Here is a 19,022-nt window from a genome sequence, read left to right as displayed (position 1 = left end):
TGATTATAATTTTTAAAAATTTTTCTAGATTGTCTTGCTCAATCCCATCAACACAAAGACATAAAAACAATTAATATCCTTCTTCTCCCTACTTTACCTTCTCTTCTACCTCAGGGAATCAGTAATACCTATTAGGCATGTATCCTTTGTCAGTGTTTTTCTTCCTCATGCAAGTATACAAAGAAAAAATATGCACGTATATAGTGTTCTGCCCCTTTTTTCCTTCATGAGTATCCTCCAGCTCAAAACATAATGGTCTAGTTTAATGTTCATAGAGTAGTAATATTCATAATATGAATGTGACATAAATTTTATAGTCATATACTCAATTTCCCCACTACAAGGATAAACATACATAAATATAACTATAGATAGATACACATGCAAATATAGATACAGAAATTTTACATATTATATATCATATACCTGTATACGTATGTGTACAGTGTATTTATAGTATAGATCACAAAAAGTAGGCCTACTGAATTAAAATGTATTCAGATTTTAATTTCAAATGATATTGGATTAATTATGACAAATATTGTAACAAATCATACTTTAAACAACTATGTAAAAGAGTTTCTATTTCCACAATTCTAAATAGCACTGGATGGTACAAGGCTTTCAAATCTTCAACAATTTGATGGATTAAAAAAGTCTTATTTTTGGAAAGACATGTTCCTGAATATTAGTGATTGAAAACTATTTAACATATTCATTATTTTTTGTATTTCCATAGCAAATTGCCTATTTGTATTCTTTGCCCATTTTTCTCTTATGTATTCTAACTTATTAAAATTTTAGGATATTTTTGTATGTTAGCAATAATAATCCTTTGTCTATTTTTGTGAAGCATATATTTTCTCCCTGGCTATTGTTTTCTTTTGACTGAATATGGTTGCTTTTATAAAAATAAGTGTTAATATTGATGCATTCAATTATTGTTTTTTTTTTTAATTCTGATTTCTTGCCTTTTGATTCCCTCAACCAGGTAAATGTTAACATCATTTTTCCTGACAGCTCAGTGTAGCCACATTATAAAGATCTCGAGAAACAGAGGTTGAGGGGAAGGTGGAAAAAGTTGCCATCTAATCACTTTTAGCATTTTGGAGTATTTCTTTCTAGGACTTATTTTTTCATAATAGTATTTTTTAATGATAACGTTAATCCTATTTGAAACATCAGTTTTGAGCATAATCAGTAGTCTCTTGATACTATATACAATTTCAAAAGCTTTTCTGTGCATCTCTGTGATGCCAGATGGGGCTCTTGAGAAGTAGAAAATGTCAGCTAGTGACTTCCAGGTCTTGACATTAAACTAGTTTTACCTTTTCATGTTTTTACTTTAAAAAGGCATTCGACAAAACAGAGGCAACCCCCAGAATGAATACAGATATTTCTGGGTTCACACAGTGATGTAGAACTTGATTTTTGTTGTTTTCAGTACCCCAGCAAGCTCTATGCACATGTTTTGAAGAATCTTAAGCAACTGTGCCATACTTATCTCACTGTTACAGACGTGAACCAGTTCCCAATGATATTTTAATTTTCAGATCTGTTTAGATGAGGTCTACCTCTCCTCTGTGGAAAATTATTCAATAGCTGTAATATCTGTACCGAGATATATGCCACCCTAAGAAAGGTAATAATGGACAGAGCTGTGGTTCCAACATAACTAAAATATTATTTCCAAATTAAGATTGACTTAACTGTTCTAATTTTTTCCTTTTTATTCACTATCTTTAATCTTTCTCTTACTAGGTATCTGGTATGGAATTCTTGAAGGAATTGGTATATTGGCCGTGATCACCAATGCGTTTGTAATTGCTATTACATCTGATTACATTCCACGTTTTGTCTATGAATACAAATATGGCCCTTGTGCAAATCATTTTGAATATCGTGAAAGGTAAATTTGAAATCTACACGCTTTATGTTGGTAATTAAAATGAGAATTTATTGGGAAATTTTTCCTGTGATCATTAAGGGTGATGTTCTGATCATTGAATTTGTAATGTGTTTATTAGATGAAATCAAGCAGGATTCAAAGGGGCAACAGTGTTTCTTACAGCAAATAATTTTAGAGTCTGTTTTTATGTGTAAATGCATCATTGGTATCAAAATGTTAAAAACGTTATAATGTATTTAGAGGTCAAATTTAGAACTGGAAGAGACCTTAGAAATCATCCATTGTAATCTTCTGGCTATATAGATGGGGAAATCAAAGTCCATACTGGTTAATCAAATTGCTGAAGGGAATTAAGCTAGTTTGTGGGGAGATACAGAATATGAAGAAACTCAGAATTCCCGTTGTAGCTCATCAGGTTACCAACCTGACTAGTATGCATGAGGATGTGGCCTTGATCCCTGGCCTCACTCAATGGGATCCAGCAGCATTGCTGTGAGCTGTGGTGTGGGCTGTAAACATGGCTTGGATCCCAAGTTGCTGTGACTGGTGGGGTAAGCAGGCATCTGTAGCTCCAGTTCGACCCCCAGCCTGGGAACTTGCATATGCCGCAGATGCAGCTCTACAGAGCCCGGGGTGCGGGTGGGGGAAAAAATGAAGAAACTGTCACCTACATAACTAGAGATTTTTCTAAAGGAATTTGCAGCCAGAAATTTTAAGCATGCAGAAAATATTACTCTCGACTCATCTCCTTTTGCTTTTTTGTTAAAATTTAAATTAACACTTTAAAACAGGATTTTTCAACCTCTGCACTATTAACATTTTAGAGGATATAATACTGTGTTTGAGGGGAAGTGGGTCTCCTGTGCATTGTAAGATATTTAGCAGCAACCTTGGCCTCTACCCAGTGGATATCAAGAGCAACCTCCCTGCCCTCCAAGTTGTGACAACCACAAATGTCTCCCCATGTCACCAAATGTCACCAGGGGGACAAAATGACCCAGTTTGGAACATTGTTTTAGGTGCTATGCATTTTTCAGAACTTTTTTTTTCTTGAAAGCTTGTATTAAGGGAGAGTGCAAGGGAGCACTGGCCCTGGGGACAGAGAGAGAAACTGGAGATTTTAGCTGTAGGTTAGCCTTAGGTGTGGAAGCAGTGATTAGAGGTAAAGTTGTGACAGGAGAAGCTGTTTCTCACCCTTCCTTCAGCAGCAGCTTTAGGCATGCATCTTATCGAGATGCAGGACATGTGCCCCGACAGGCTGAGCCCTGGTTTAGGGTGAAATCTGCCCTTAATTCTGCTGATGAACTGATATCTCAGACCACTGAAGTGCCTTTCTGACACAAACAAATTTTCAATATTCCAAAGATAGGCAATAAAGCCATAAAATTTTATTTTATATTTTGGAGGCTTGTCAAAAATTTTAACTTGAAGTCAAACACCCTAGATTTAAGTGCTAACTTTGCTTTCTACTAAAAAGCACATCATCAATATGGGCGCATAAGAAATGGTGCCTGAGGTAACATTTTATGAACTGCAAAACATTAAATAAGTAGAAAGTTGTTTTAGTATTAATAGTGGAGAAACAGAAAGTCCCCTTTTTTCTTAATTCAAAATGGTCTACAAGCAATTTTAAGGGTTTAAAATAAGTAGGCACGCTTGCCTGCCTTCTTCCTTGCAAGCATTAGTTAATGTCTTTACTGCCACCTAGTGGCAGTTGAAAATGAGATGAGTAGGGGATCTGCTCTGTTTACACTCTAGGTCTCACTTTAACATAGATAATGCTTGAGTCCTCCATAAGCAGTGACTAGGGATGTAGAACCATTTCGAGAAGAGATGTGGGGGACTTTTGTGAGGTTGAAACCACACATTCATAGAGACTTCCTGGTAGTTCATCTTCTCCAGGTATGCTTAGCAGCTAAATTGAAATAAATGCATTCACATTGGGAATTTTCAGAGCAAAGTGGGAAAAGGACAAGGCAGCAATGGAGAGGATATTGGCAAGAGAGCAGCTGAAATAATAAAGTATGAGGCTCATGATGGACAAGGGTGGGAGTGAAGTAAGTGTGGCTCTGTAATTAAAAAGTGGGGACTTAGAATAAAATAGATGGACACTTAAATCCAAGCTCTGAAACTTTGTGTTCCAGGCAGTGGTTCTCAATATGTGGCCTACACATCTCCTTCAGGATCCATGATGTGGATACTGTTTAATAATACTAAGATAATATTTGCCTCGTGCATCATATTACATTTTCACAGATGGTACAAAGACAGCGGTGGATAAAATTTTCTTTGTGTGTGTGTGTGTGTGTTTATTTAGGGCTGTACCCATGGCATATGGAAGTTCCATATTGAGTTGGAGCCTACATCACAGCCACAGCAACACCAGATCTGAGCCCACTGGGGAAGACCAGGGATCAAACAGCAACACCAGACCTGAGCCCACTGGGGAAGACCAGGGATCAAACCTGGACACTAGTCAGATTCTTAACCCACTGAGCTGCAACAGGAACTCCAAAATTTTCTGATGGCTTTGTATTACTCAAGAGAGTAGCACCAAAAAGTACTAGTAATGGTTGTATTTCTCACCACTATGCAATCAATCACCATTTTTAAAATGCCAGAAGGAAATTTCAGAATGTCCTTGATGAAGCAGTAATAATTATTAATTTTCTCAAATCTCCACCCTTGGATAAATTTCTTTTCAATATTTTATGCGACAAAATGCAAAGTGCTCATAAAGCACTTCTGCTGCATCCTAGAGTGTGATGGCGGTCTCATAGAAGAGTGTTTGAGCAATTGTTAGAGTTACAAACCCAACTGTTTATTTCAACATGAAATAATGATGCCAGACAAACTGTGAGTATTCAGACTTGGGTATTTAGCAAACACACTTATAAAATGCACAAAACTAGCTTGTCATTTTAAGGAAATTGATTGACAGTATCTCTTGAACTTGAAAGGTTCCCAATACTTAGTGTTTTCTTTTTTCTGATAAAAATCAGTGATGGTGTTAACAATTGTGCTTTTTTAAAGTCTATGGTAAAAATATATCAACATTTGTAAGATTTGCATATTTCAGGAATAAATGTTCTCCACATGGCTTCTACTTGATGTTACAAAATCATACATGGATAAATGATGAATTCAAAGTATTAAGACGGACCTATGGATTTTAATGCAAATCCATATGAAGGTTCATTGACCCTGTAAGATTCCTCATTACAGCTAAACTTTATGACCAGAGGTGGAGATCTGGTGTAATATCAAAGAAAAAATATCAACAGTTGTCTGAAATAATATTAAAATTGTCTTCCTTTTATCAACAACTTATCTACATGAGGCCAGATTTTCTACTTACCCTTTAGCCAAAACAACATATTGCAATAGAGCTAGTGCAGAAGCTATCTACTGTCTTCAAGGCAGATATTAAGAGATTTGCAAGCATGTAAATCAGTGTTATTCTTCTCACTGAATTTTTTCCTTTTGGACAATATAACTTTTTTCCAAATGCATTATGTATATTATTTGAATAGATTTGATAGTCTAAATGAATTAAATAAATATTTTCTAAATTTCTGTTTCAGTTTCTAATGTGGTAAATATCAATAGATATATCTCTGCAAAAAGCTCCTTGAGATCCTCAATAATTTTTTAAATGTAAAGAGTATTTGAGACTAACAATTTTGAAAATTATAGGCCTAGAGAAAGTTATTTAGTCTCTGTAAATCTTAGTTCTTTAATCTGTACGGTGAAGATAATAATATATATGTTTTAAAGTTACTATAAAAGTTAACTTTCGGAGTTCCCATCGTGACTCAGTGGTTAACCAACCCGACTAGCATCCATGAGAAACGCGATTTGATCCCTGGCCTCCTCTCTCAGTGGGTTAAGGATCTGGTGTTGCCATGAGCTCTGGTGTAGGTCGCAGATGCGGTTAACCAACCCTAATAGCATCCATGAGAACACGGGTTCGATCTCTGGCCTCCTCCCTCAGTGGGTTAAGGATCCCGCGATGCTGGGACTGTGGTGTAGGCCAGCGGCTACAGCTCTGATTGGGCCCCTAGCCTGGGAACCTCCATATGCCAAAGGTATGGCCCCAAAAAGACAAAAAAAAAAAGTTAACCCTGATCACAGTTTAATACCTATCCACCAAAGTAGAGAATTTTGGACCATTTTGATTAATGTTATGTTGAATACCAAGTATCCAGTCCTCAATAAGCTTATAATGAATAAGTTAATAAGTCACAAATAAGCATGTTTGTCAATCAGCTGCTAGATTGTAGTTATCCAAATAGTTACATGTATGTATATTTATAAAAAATATAGCTATGCAGTTTCAATGCATAGGAAGTAACTACAACAATACCTAGTGCACTGTAAACGCTTAATAAAATATAAGCCAAATGATAGGGCAAGATAGAAGCTATCGGGAGGGAATGGCAGGCAAGAGTATGTCTCATTAAGGCATAATCACAGATGTAATGGGAATTAGGGAAGAGAATTAGAGAGTTGAGTTGCTAGGATTTTATAATTAGAATGTAAGGAATAATGGCATGTATTAACTCCTCTCATTATGAAGGAATTGGACTAGAAATTTATGAATCTCTGAGTCACATGATGCTTTCTTTTCTTTTCTCCCAGTTGTTTAACAGGATATGTCAACAATAGCCTATCCTTCTTTGACCTGAGTGAGCTTGGTGTGGGAAAATCTGGTTATTGCAGGTACTTACCTACAAATTATAGTTACCTTCTCTTTTGACTTTCACCATTCTACCTCCTCCTCCTTTTGACATGTTAATGAGCCCACTCAAACTGTGATTTTTAAACATTTTTTTATTAAAGTATAGTTGATTTACAGTGTTCCTTTGGTTTCCGCTGTTTACCAGCCGTCACACACACATTTTTTTTTTTACTTTTCATTTTCCATCATGTTCTAACCTAAGAGCAAACTGTCATTTGGGAGTTTTGGCAAATTAAGAGCATTTGGGGCCTCCGCATTTTGGTCCCTGTTCTTCAAATTCTTTGTTTTTGTGGATTTTAGGTACCGAGACTACAGAGGCCCTCCTTGGAGTTCCAAACCCTATGAGTTCACCCTCCAGTACTGGCATATCCTCGCTGCTAGACTGGCCTTCATCATCGTGTTTGAGGTTAGCCACAGGCTGACAAATTACTAGAAGGAGACACTTCTCCCACTGATATGTTAGTTGCCTCTCTGAAGTCAGTTTCCCACTGACTTTCAAAATAGGACTTGAGTAAAATTTGGATCCAGTGAAACCATGGATACAAGTGCAAGAAAGCATCTGCCGAATTAAGTTAGAGCGTATTGATACCAGTACTTTTCTAGGATAGAAGAAGCTACTCGCACTTGAACTGGAAACTTAGTTTTGAGCCTGCAAGTAACCAACTTTTAAAAGAAAAGGATGGTTTTCATTATCTAACGAAAGAACCCATTTTTGTTCATCCAGGTGGAGAAACGTTTTCTGAACAATCAGTTGTGATTACAGTTGATCACACATATTTGTACAAATGCTATTGCATAATTCAATAAAGTAATGCCTGAGAACATTGCTATAAAAAGTGCATAGATTTTGAAGTTCAGAGTCATGCAATAATATAAGATTGTAGTCCTGTAAAGAAATTTTTCAGAAACTGCACTATTATTGCCTTGCTTAAAATATAACCAGCTTGATGCAGTGAAGAAATGTATTCAATATCTATTCACTAAAGTCTGAAATATATTGAATATATTGAATATCTATTCACTAAGGTCTGAAATATATTGAATATATTGAATATCTATTCACTAAGGTCTGAAATATATTGAATATATTGAATATCTATTCACTAAGGTCTATGGAAAAACTTTAAATGTATCTATTTCCTATGACCAAAATTATCAAGAGAAAAAGTCTTTTTCAACCACCTATACGTCTCAACTGATCTCCAAAAAGTACTTCAAATTTTGCAGTGAAGTGTCCTTCATCTGTAAAATGCAGTGCTTACCTCTAAGGTTTAGTCCAGGACCAAATTCTATTATTTAGTGACTCTGTGGGCATATAAAAATGTCTCCTGATAAAGCATGACTTTCCACTTCATTATAGGTAGCATAAGATTATAAGGCATATTTCCAATGTAATGATTCCTAAAAGTCTTTTTTTATTGTGTGTGTTCAAATGTACAATTTTTCCTTCTTCTTCATCTTCTTTTGGAACCCAAGTGGAGAGACTTTATCAAATGCCTCAGTTAACAGCAACCTATCTGTCATCATGGACCCATGAGGCCACATGAGTCCTTCTTTATTTTTCCCTTTTCATTCCCCATCTCTAGTCTCATTACCCACCTACTCAAAAAGCATTCACTCACTTTTCTTCAGTGGAAGATTTTCCACATCTTTATTTGAATATATTTTTCTTTATAAATATATATGTATATATATACATATAGTATTATCTTAATTGTTCTTTTTTCAAAATTATTCCAACAGTATTATGTAATAACTCATTTTTATCTCTTACCCATTGTACTTTTCTAGAAATAGAGTGACTTATATCCATAATATCTAGAATTTTGTTGTCTATTTATAATATTTCCTAAAAATTAAACACCATATTCCCCAAGGATAGGTAATTAGACCTACAAAAATTCTCTCTACCTCACTAAATCTCTCATTAAGAATCTTGAACAAGTTACCTTGTAAACTTTTACCAGTATTTTGCTCAGGGGTGGAATTACTAGTTTGTAAGAATAATCAGTTTCATGTAATACTAATCGATTGCTCTTCACAATTCCCTTGGGTCTTCACTAGGTTGTCATAGTGTCTTTGTTTCTAATATTTTGCAAGTTGTATAAGAGTAAGGTCATATTTTGTGGGGTTTTTTGTTTTAATCTGTTTACTAATGACACTGACCATCATTTCTAGTACTAGAAAGCCATTTGGGTTTCCTTTTTTGTAAAGGTATAAATTTAATCTGTTTTTGGTTTCCAGTGTATTTGTTACCAAATTTCAAGATATTCTACATATGTCTTCACCAGTTATAAATATAGCAGATATTTTTTTCCTTGTTCATAACCTGTTAGTTTTATCTATGAACAGATAGTGTTTAATTTTGATGTGGCCAAGTCCATCATTGTTTCCCTTTTATGGTTTGTGCTTATTTTGCAGTGTTTACTTAGGAAATTTTCCTTTTCTCCAGTTTAAAAAGATAACTTGACTACAATTTTTGCTATTAACTTTATAGTCTTACTTACACATCTTTAAGATATCTGTAGTTTTTATTGCATCTGAGGAAAAAGCGCACTCTTTTACTCTCCATATAGTGAAATAATTTTTGAACTACTGTTTACTAAATAAATAATGGTATTTACCCACTGATTTGTAGCTCCATCTTTATAATATTCCAAGTTCCTCTATATTCATGGGCGTATCTCTGCCTTGGGATCCTGACTTACTCCATTTGTCGGTTCCTGGATCACTTTGGAGCTAGTTAATGCTACATATCTTCATAAATGATAAAGCCAGTGACTTTACATCCCTGGCATACTTGCTATTATTTTTAAAAAATGTCTTAGCTGGAATTATTGGAATTATTGTCTTATTTGGATGTCATTAATCATTCATATAAATTTTAGAAGCCACATTTCAGGTTCCCCCAAATATCAAGCAAGGGTTGTGGTTAGAATAACATCTATAGAAATCAATTTTTGACTTATTTACAAAATACTGATGTTTCGTTAATGAATGAGGAATTTATTCAAATGATTTTTAAATATTCTCTTATTTGCCCCTTTTTATTTCTAGAAACTTTATAGATTTTTTTTGGTTGCTGTTATGAATACTATCTTATCCTTCATTATGTGATTTGCTTGATTTTCACTAGAATGCTGATAGTCTTTCTAAGATGAGCATACCTCCTTGTTTAAGTCTCTTAACCAGTACTAATATTCTGTCTGTTAAATCTGTTGGATTGTCTTTTCAAATGATAATACCAGTTGCAAATAACAACAGTTTTGCATGTTCACATACAAGGTTTATGTCTCATCTCTTTTGGTGCCTTACTGTGTTGCTGGAAATTTCAATATTTTGTTGAATAGCAGCAGTGTGAGCGACTGTGTCTTATTTCCAACTTCAATGGCAATACTTAAGATTTTTTTCTTTGAGTATTATATCTGCTGTAGGCTTTTTAAGGTAAACACTATCAGTTTTAGAAAATTGTCATCTGTTACTGGTTATGAGAACTTCTTGATAAATGAATGTTAAAATTTAGCTTCTTTTAAAAATTATAGATTTTCTTTTTAGTGTGAAGCCATCTTTGCCTATCAAACTTTCTATGTGAATCAGTTTATAGGTTCATTTATCACCATCCTATAGGACTTGGAGTATGTTCTTTCTTACTAATTTCAATTATACCAAATGTTTTTAATTTTTATTTCTATGCTTTTGAGTTACATTTTTGGATATTTCTGTGAGTATCAAATATTTGGTCAGGAAAGAAATTCTTGATCTGCTTCCCTATGGAAAAACATGGCCTGCTTTTCTATGATCTACTGTGCAGTGCAGTTTGCTGGGACACATCTAGCAAGCCTGGTTGAAAGTGTCTTACGTTCTTCTTTTCACATAGAGACTATTATTGCAATGTCCTTTAGGTGAATGGGTTCTCTCTTTAGATCATCCTAACTCTATCAATCAAGACTGTTTTTCTTTTCTTTTCTGAGAAATTAAAAGACATATTCTTCATGGGAAAAGAAAAAGGATGCATTTATAATAGTGGAGGTAATATTTAAGAGTACCAACTTCTCTTTTGAGCTGTTCACAGGTATTTGTTCACTTAATTATTATACTAATCTTTAAAGTGATGCTATTATTAACACCTTTTTAGAATTGAGACACGAGGAACATAGGTGATTTGCACAAGATTACATAACTAATAAATGTCAGGGTGGGGTTCAAAGAGGCAATCTCATTCAACATCTGTACTTTTAACCACAGGCATATTACCTTTTGATTTTTGTTCCCACTTTTTATTAATACAATACTTCTGTCAGCCTATTCTTTTAAATGTAATATTTTTATCATAGAAGAATTAATTAAAAATAATAAGATGCTCGAGCAATTATGATACTATATGAACTTAATAGAGTAGAAATTCTAAAAAAATATATGTGCTGAAGGTTGACTCCGGTTCCAATATTTCAGGTAAACTTCTGTTCTTTGTGGTTTGTGCACCATGTATTATAATCTTTCAAACATGAGTTTTCCCTAGATGTGATCTTTCTTGTCTATGTGCAACAATGCATGTCATAATAGTATTGCATATTATATAAGGATCTTATAGATGTGAATTTCAGATTCATTCAGTATTTATAAGGTGATATCAACATATCTTTGTTGGAATACTTATGTAATGGAAGGCAAAAATAGTATTCTCCATATAAATTTGAAAATATTATTATTCTACTTAGTTCTGGTGCTTGATTATTAGTCAAATGCCACATTGTTCATGACTTCTGTTTTAGAATTAGCATTTCAGAATCTTTGAAAAACGTACTTTCTCCTCTTAAATTTACAGCACCTTGTTTTTGGGATCAAGTCATTCATCGCATACCTGATTCCAGATGTACCAAAGAACCTATATGACCGAATACGACGGGAGAAGTACTTAGTCCAGGAAATGATGTATGAGGCTGAACTAGAACATTTGCAACAACAGCGGAGAAAAAGTGGTCACCCTGTTCACCATGAATGGCCTTAGTGGATACTTGTTGCCCAGCAGGGGCTATACCATTAGTGGGAATGATGGCAACTTCCGATTCTAGGTGGGATCTAAGAGGAAGGCATACCTGGCAAATCATGTAGATAATATGTTAATTGGACATGCATCACAGCAGTCTCTGGGATTTGAAATATCCAGGTTTCTAGGGAAGAACAAAAAAATGACTCATGACCTTAAAAATGGTTAGACTGGCATTGCAGGAAGCCAGGATCTAATTCTCAGAACCAGCCTCAGGGAGTTGTGTGTTTGGAAACCTCCACCTTCTATCAGCTGCAGTGTAATAAGAAGGGTGATGGTGAGGTTTCTAGACACAGATTTCCATGTAAATGTGCACAAGCCAGGCATGACTGAAAGTATCATGGGGTCCCCACTCACATAGTAATCTGACTTTGGAACCTTAAGTCAAGTTGCGATACTTAACAAGAAATGACAAATCAATGATTGCCTTTGCTGCCAGAACTCCATGTCCCTTCAGCTTACTGTTTTATAGGAATTTCACATGTTTCTTGCTGAGAATTTGGATCTGTGCCACAGGGAATTTATGCTGCTTTACACTGACTATGCAGTTGAAGAGTTGCACATCACCTTTAGTCGTCAAACCAAAAATCTAAGACTCTAAGGGGTATCATTCATTGAAATAATATTCTATTACATTGGCTGCATTCCAATCTGTTTTATCACTGGCAGGATCAGTTTCACTGCCTTTTATTAAACTAAATGCTAAAGAGCCACATACTTATAAAGTATGGATGTTTATTCTCATATCATTTAGAACGTGACGAATCCGTATTTTACTGTGAAAGCCTGTTTTTAGTACATTTAATTTCCACCTCCCTGATTTATTACAACTCTCACAGAATAACTTGAAATGCTGTAAATATGTTGGTTTTCCTTGTACCTTTGCACTTTGACAATATGGAATGCAAGTTACAATTCATGCAGCTCTGAGACCAGTTACAAGTATGCCATTGTGGCTTGTTTATTCAGGAAAACAGAAGCCAGATGCTTTGCAACACTGATGCTTTTCCAATGATGTGCACTCTTGCTCATGAGCTGATGAAAACAATGCATGAATATCAACTTATATCATTTGTTAAAATACACATTTTTTTGAGTTTTACTTTCTTTTTGTCACTGAAGGGATACTTCTGTTACTATTTCTTTGGTGGATTGATTTGGTTTATTTTTGAAAATTCCCTAGAACCGAAGTCAAATTAATTGTGAAAGACACCATTTTTGCTTTGTTACAGAGTTGCTATTTCTCTGTGAACTCTGTATGACTGTTCACAGACTTAGGGGAATGATAGAACATTCAACTAAAGAAAGTCTGGTGGAGGCATAAATTGTGGGGCAGGATGGGAAAAAAGAGAAGAGTTGAAATAAGAAAATATAGGGTAGAAATCAAGACACTCTTTCTTGCAAAACAATCAAAGCTAATCTCAGTTTTCTTCCCCTGGGAATGGGATGGGGAGTACGTAAATGTACATTTATACAAATATGTGATTATTATTTGTGCAGTAAATCAAAGTACAATTATTTCCACAACATATAAAGACCAGATTAGACCAAATGGAAATAAAACTAGTTTGTTTCTATGCAAGGATTTTTCTAGCAAGAAAATTAAAAAGTTTCTCTTAACTAGAAAACTATTTTTATAATTCTAACACTGAAAATACTTTTTTGACTCTTGCTTCTTTCCCTCCAGGGAAAAGCTGATTGGTTGGTTGGTTGCTTAGTTTTTGTCAAAAATATTTACTTCCCTACTTGTCCCCTGATTCTGAGCAAGGGAAAGGACCTCAGACACTGAATTTCCCTGACATGCCTTTGCCACAAGGGATTCTGCCACTCAGATTACCCAGAGGTTCTGTTTCCACCACCTGCTCATTCATAGCAACTAATTACACGAACTCTGAACTCTGCAAAAGAGCTTTAAATGCCTCCATTTTGGTAACACCTGCATTTCCTTTTCTTTGTTGGTTAAATGTATACACATGCCTGAGAATAAATACTTTCTATGCCTGTTGAAGACTTAAATGAACCTGACATTTATGTCCTTTCTAAATTAGGGACAGAAGACAAAAGCATTCATCTTATAGTAAAGAATGATGATAGCTGTGTCCTTGAGAATTCTTCTGAGTTATTTTTATATAACCATATAAAATCATATTGATTACCTAAAGAGAAAAATATGAGAATAGAAAGGAGTTTTTAATAAAAAAAAACATAATACATCGATTTAGAAAATGCCTTCTCTGATATTTTTTGAAGCTGATGGAAAACTAGAGAAACAATGAAAAAGTTATCTGAAATTCTCCTTTCGTGTAACAATGCCATAGAATCTAGCTATGCCTTCATCATTGTTGATGGTAAAATACTGACAGCCCCTCACAATATATCAGTTTTAGATGACTCTGATTTAGTTAAGAGAAATGTTTTATATCATGGTTTTCTTATGAATACAAATTATTTCTCAAAGATTTATATAGCACACACTATTCTCAGGAATTCTGTATTACATGAATGCTGCTTATATATTTTCATATTCTAAACTGTTGTCTTTTCAAGCAAGTAACTAATATATATGTGCATGAAGTCAGCGTTGACGAGTTGCTCAAAGCTGAAGCATTTTTATTGTACAGTGTGTGGAAAATCACTCTAGATTACAGCTGAAATAGTTCGCAGTTGTCTGAGTCTGTGCTCGCACTTTGAAATAAAATGCTGAGTGACTGCATGATGAGACACAACTTCCAAATGCTGCACATCCTTCCAAAAGGACTCGTCGCACAATCTATTGTAGAATGCAATGAAAAGAAATCTTTTTCACTCAATAAACAATCGTGTGATGTGGCATTTTTTTTCCCCTGTAGTTTGCATGTTAAATTTAATCCTGCTGGTTGTTTAAATATTATGTTGGGATTTGTCGAGTGTGTATAGGGAAGGGGATGGTTCATTCCTTAGCTCATTTCTTAGTTTTCTATTCTCATGGGCCCTCCCACTCTTAAAGAGTTTTGACTGTTTGTCTTTTAATAAGCTCATTATCATCATGAAGGAGTCTCATGATGAAACAAAGTGCAGGTGGAGTCTCATATGGATTCTAGTAACGCTCTGTGCTAGAAACAGATGGGGGAGGAAGCTTGAGTGGCTCTCCCGTCACGCAGAAGCATTTTCATTTTTTTTTCACACTTGCACTGGCTCTATTGATCACCATCCAAATCTCCTTAGAACAGGAGTTTTAGCAAAGATGTAATTCATGGGGAAGAAGGACATATAGGGCCAACTGTCGATAAGAGGCTATCAAATTGCCCATTTGTTTCTCCACCTGATGGTGAAAATTGAAAATCCAGGTTGTGCTTAACTGGTAAGGCCGAATTGATTAGCCTGTTAATTAGGGACAGGTAGCTCTAGGCCCAGTGTGTAGTGTATTTGTGTGTATGCATCTGTGTGGGTGAATGTGTGTGTATGTGAGCGGATATATATACACATCACTGGAAATGCTTTTGTTTATGGGCATATGTATTTTATTTTACTCAAATTCAATTGTATGACATCTTTTTTCAACATAATAGTCTAGCAGTTTTATATAGGTCCCTTAAGTTTAATTAGCCAGTATAAATGACTCCATGTAACTTTAGGAATGCTTTTTTGTGTAAGAACTCATGAGCCCCTATTCTCTGTGAGATAATGCCCAACTCAGTCCTGTTGAACTCATCAGATATGTCCATTCTGTTTTTCCCCAAATCATGGCATTATAACCAGCTCGGGGAGGAGTTGAAAGTTTTTTCTAGGGAATCAGTTAACATCTTATAGCCTTCTTGGTCCTTGAAAGAGAACATTTTTAGGATGAGCCCGGAAAACCCAGCTTCTGATGGAAAGGTGAACATTTCCCTACAGACATTTCTATTCAAAAAGAAATGTACCAACAAAATATAGTCCAAAGGGAAGACTGGCTGGGCTTTAGTTTCGATCATTGATCAGCCTAGGTTCCTGTAAGCTAGGACTTACATACATACTTATAGTGATAATACTTGCTATCTGGGTTTATCACAGAAACTACATCCAAGACCCCATTTGTTGGTTTTCCTTCTAGAGAACACAAATATAGCCACTGTGTCCTAGCCACATCCACACTAAGGCATTTTTTTCAGGAAAGTAAAATGAAAGGAGACAGATTGGGAGACAAGACTCATGTTTGAGAGCAGATCCAATTTCTTGGACCATCAAAGTCTGCCAGCAGGGAGAATAAGCCTGTTCCTCCTACCTCACTGCTTTGCAACTATACCAATGTGTGTTCCAGCACCTTCTCCCTGGAAGAAACCTATTGTTCTCTGTACAACTGCCCCATAGTGGGAGCCTTGTGCACTCAAAAGTCAGCAAAGTAGATTCTGTTGTACATCTTTCCCTAAAAAAGGAAGAGGATGAGATTATCAGGCATATGCTGGCATCAACTTCTTCAGAATATTTATTTACATCTCAGATCTCGCTCTCTCTGCAAGAAAGGCAGTATCTGCTGTTTTTCAGAAAGCAAACATTTCCTAAATTATCAAAAAACAAAACTTAATAACATCTATTTAGATATTCCCACAAAAATAATTGCCATGTAAATGGCTAGCCCCACGTGGTATTTAAGCTGCCTCAGAACCTTTATAATCATTTTATCAATGTCCATGCCATTCAATGCCGCCAGGTAAACACTTTAGTCCAAATTTAATATCTTTTCCAAAAAGAAGTTAACAGATTTTTCCCACTGATTTTGACCCACTGTACTTTTTTGGATGTGGTACTCAACATGAAAAGAGAGAGACTGAATGGCCAGAAAAATCAGATGGCAAATATAATTGCGGAAGCAATGGTTTTGGTTTTTTTTTAGGGGGGGGGATATACATAGGAACTTTCCTACCAAAGCAAAAATGTCTACTTTGCCAATCCTATTTCAGTGTGTACTATTCTCGCACCCTGCCTTCTTTCTGAGTGAAAAGCAACTGAAATTTAATTCAACTTTTAACGTGAGGAAGAAATAAAAGGTTTTGTCTTGTTTTCCTTTTGTTTTCTTGTCTCTTTTAAGACTAGATTTAGGAAGATAATCAAATAAGCTTATATTTCAATGACAACTCTAACCAACGACTAAAAGTCTTAGTTGTCAATGTTGAAGGTGAAAATACTTAAAAACAAATGCAAAATTTTATCTTCCTAGGATGGGTGGTTATTGGCCTATGTAATCTAATTTTCAGGTAGGAAAGAACAATTAAGGTCCTGTAATTGAAGAGAGAATTTGGGGAAGTTCCAGAAGAAACAGTGGATTTCTCTAAACATTTCATTTTCAATAGGAGAAATTATGTTGCAACCATATATTTAGCCAGAGGATTATAAATATTGACTTTTTTTTTTTACTCTCAGTAGTTCCTCTAAAATCTTAAATATAATTAATATTTATTAATGTTAATATATTACATACATGGTGTATTTTTAATCATTAAATATTCCTTTCAAACTCTCAAGTAATTTTAAAGCTAACTTAAGGAAGCTCTTTGCTCTGTTGAAATAGACTGAGTCAATCTTTTAGGTGGTGTCTCCGGGTCAGCATTTTTGAAAGCAGTGAACAGTAAAGATTCATAAACCTTTATAAAGTAGATTCTGAATCAGTCAATAATACTGTCTGATTGCTCAGTTCTCTACAAATTCTGCCTGATTATACTATACTGTTACGAATAAGCAATTTGGGGATGGCTCATTTATTTTCTTACATGGTAGTCACATTAAAGCATGAAATCAATACTCTACATGAAATTATCCTTAGCTTTTCAAATGTGTCAAAGCAGACTCTGTAATTGGGAATTGTGTGTTATGAACACCTGTGTACACACTTGCTTTAATATTTTAAGAAGCAGATGAACCATCTTAAAATCAATGTCAATATAATAGGTGCAGATTATTGCCTTTGGACTGGATTAGTAACGAGATCCTGCATTTATTGTATTGACGTTGATTTTAAGTTGATTTACTATTAGAGTTCCCATCATGGCTCAGCAGTAATGATCCCAACTAGTATCCATGAGGACATGGGTTCAATTCCTGTCCTTACTCTGTGTGCTAAGGATCTGATGTTGCCATGAGCTGTGGTGTAGGTTGCAGACATTGCTCAGATCTGGCGTTACTGTGGCTGTGATGTAGGCCAGCAGCTACAGCTCCCATACAGACCCCTAGCCTGGGAACCTCTATATGCTGAGGACACGGCCTTAAAAAGACAAAAAAAAATTTTCAAATAAAAAATAAATTGATTTACTATCAATTACCAGTCACACTTGCTTAATTTAAAATTCTGTATCATTTTAATGTACGTCTTTGGTTATATAAATTAAATTTTATTTGTTTGAAAATAGATTATACTTCAGGGTAATTAATGCTGAGTAAAAGAGGTTAACTCTACAGAAAACCTAATTACCTTGTGATATTGAGAATGAACACATATGATTCCTAAGTATAAAAAATATAAAATATAGAGAGAGCAAAAATATCTAATATTTTAAAACCATTGATTTTCAAAAGAACAATTAAAATAGAACCATTTTTTTCTATTTTCTGATCTGTTCTTCATAACAATGTTGATTAAGATTGTGGTTGTCAGCGGGGAGGGGCAGAGAATAAAAGGGACTGGGAATTTGGGGTTAGTAAATGCAAACTATTACATTTAGAATCTATAGACAGCAAGGTCCTACCGTATAGCACAGGGAACTATATCCAATCTCCTGGGTTAGACTAGGGTGAAAAATAATAATTTAAAAGAATGTGTGTATATGTATGACTGAATGACTTTGCTATATCGTAAATTAACTATACTTCAATTAATAAAAGACTGTAATTGCCATCAAAACATTTCAATAACACTCTCTTTGAAATACTGTTCGCAAGGCCCCAGGCTGTGGTTTCTTTCTTTTTTTTTTCTTTGTAATTAAATGGTATAAACACTTAGGATCGCAAAATAATGAAATTTATATTAAAGAAAAACTTATTTGAATTAAACAAAAGAAAATCCTTCCTCTTCTGTTGTTTAGAGAATCACAGTTGCTTTTAACTAACTGTGCATTGAGTGATAAACTTGGGTTGAGGTGCTGTTTCCTTATCAAGGTTTATATTAACAAATGTCATACTTAACTCACAGACATGAATATTGCACTTCTCAGTAATAAACTTGTTTATCTAACAGTAGTTTTTCTTTTCTTTATTTCAAGAATTTAGGACCTTTAGAACAGTCTGTCTGTGGAAAATTATATTTTACTTAAAACTCAGCATTAAAAAGGCTACTCTTTGGAAATAGATGACATGACTTTTAATGTATACCCTATATG

General features: G+C 34.8%; 1 protein-coding gene across 2 annotated transcripts in view; it reads left to right on the top strand.

Annotated features, from left to right (window-relative positions):
- ANO3 (anoctamin 3) overlaps positions 1 to 16,713 on the top strand; it is a 209,754-nt gene extending 193,041 nt beyond the window's left edge. For both annotated transcript variants that reach the window (XM_047776120.1, XM_047776121.1), the window contains 4 exons: positions 1,762 to 1,909; positions 6,551 to 6,631; positions 6,951 to 7,056; positions 11,476 to 16,713. In XM_047776120.1, the coding sequence (XP_047632076.1) occupies positions 1,762 to 1,909; positions 6,551 to 6,631; positions 6,951 to 7,056; positions 11,476 to 11,658 (518 nt within the window). In that variant the 3' untranslated portion in view covers positions 11,659 to 16,713. The remainder of the gene's footprint in view (positions 1 to 1,761; positions 1,910 to 6,550; positions 6,632 to 6,950; positions 7,057 to 11,475) is intronic.
- The last annotated feature ends 2,309 nt before the right edge of the window (positions 16,714 to 19,022 follow it).

This window comes from Phacochoerus africanus, chromosome 4 (genome assembly GCF_016906955.1).
Source record: "Phacochoerus africanus isolate WHEZ1 chromosome 4, ROS_Pafr_v1, whole genome shotgun sequence".
NCBI classification, from domain to species: Eukaryota; Metazoa; Chordata; class Mammalia; order Artiodactyla; family Suidae; genus Phacochoerus; species Phacochoerus africanus.
Note: the sequence above shows the minus strand (reverse complement) of the source record. Positions and strands in the feature narration are given on the sequence as shown.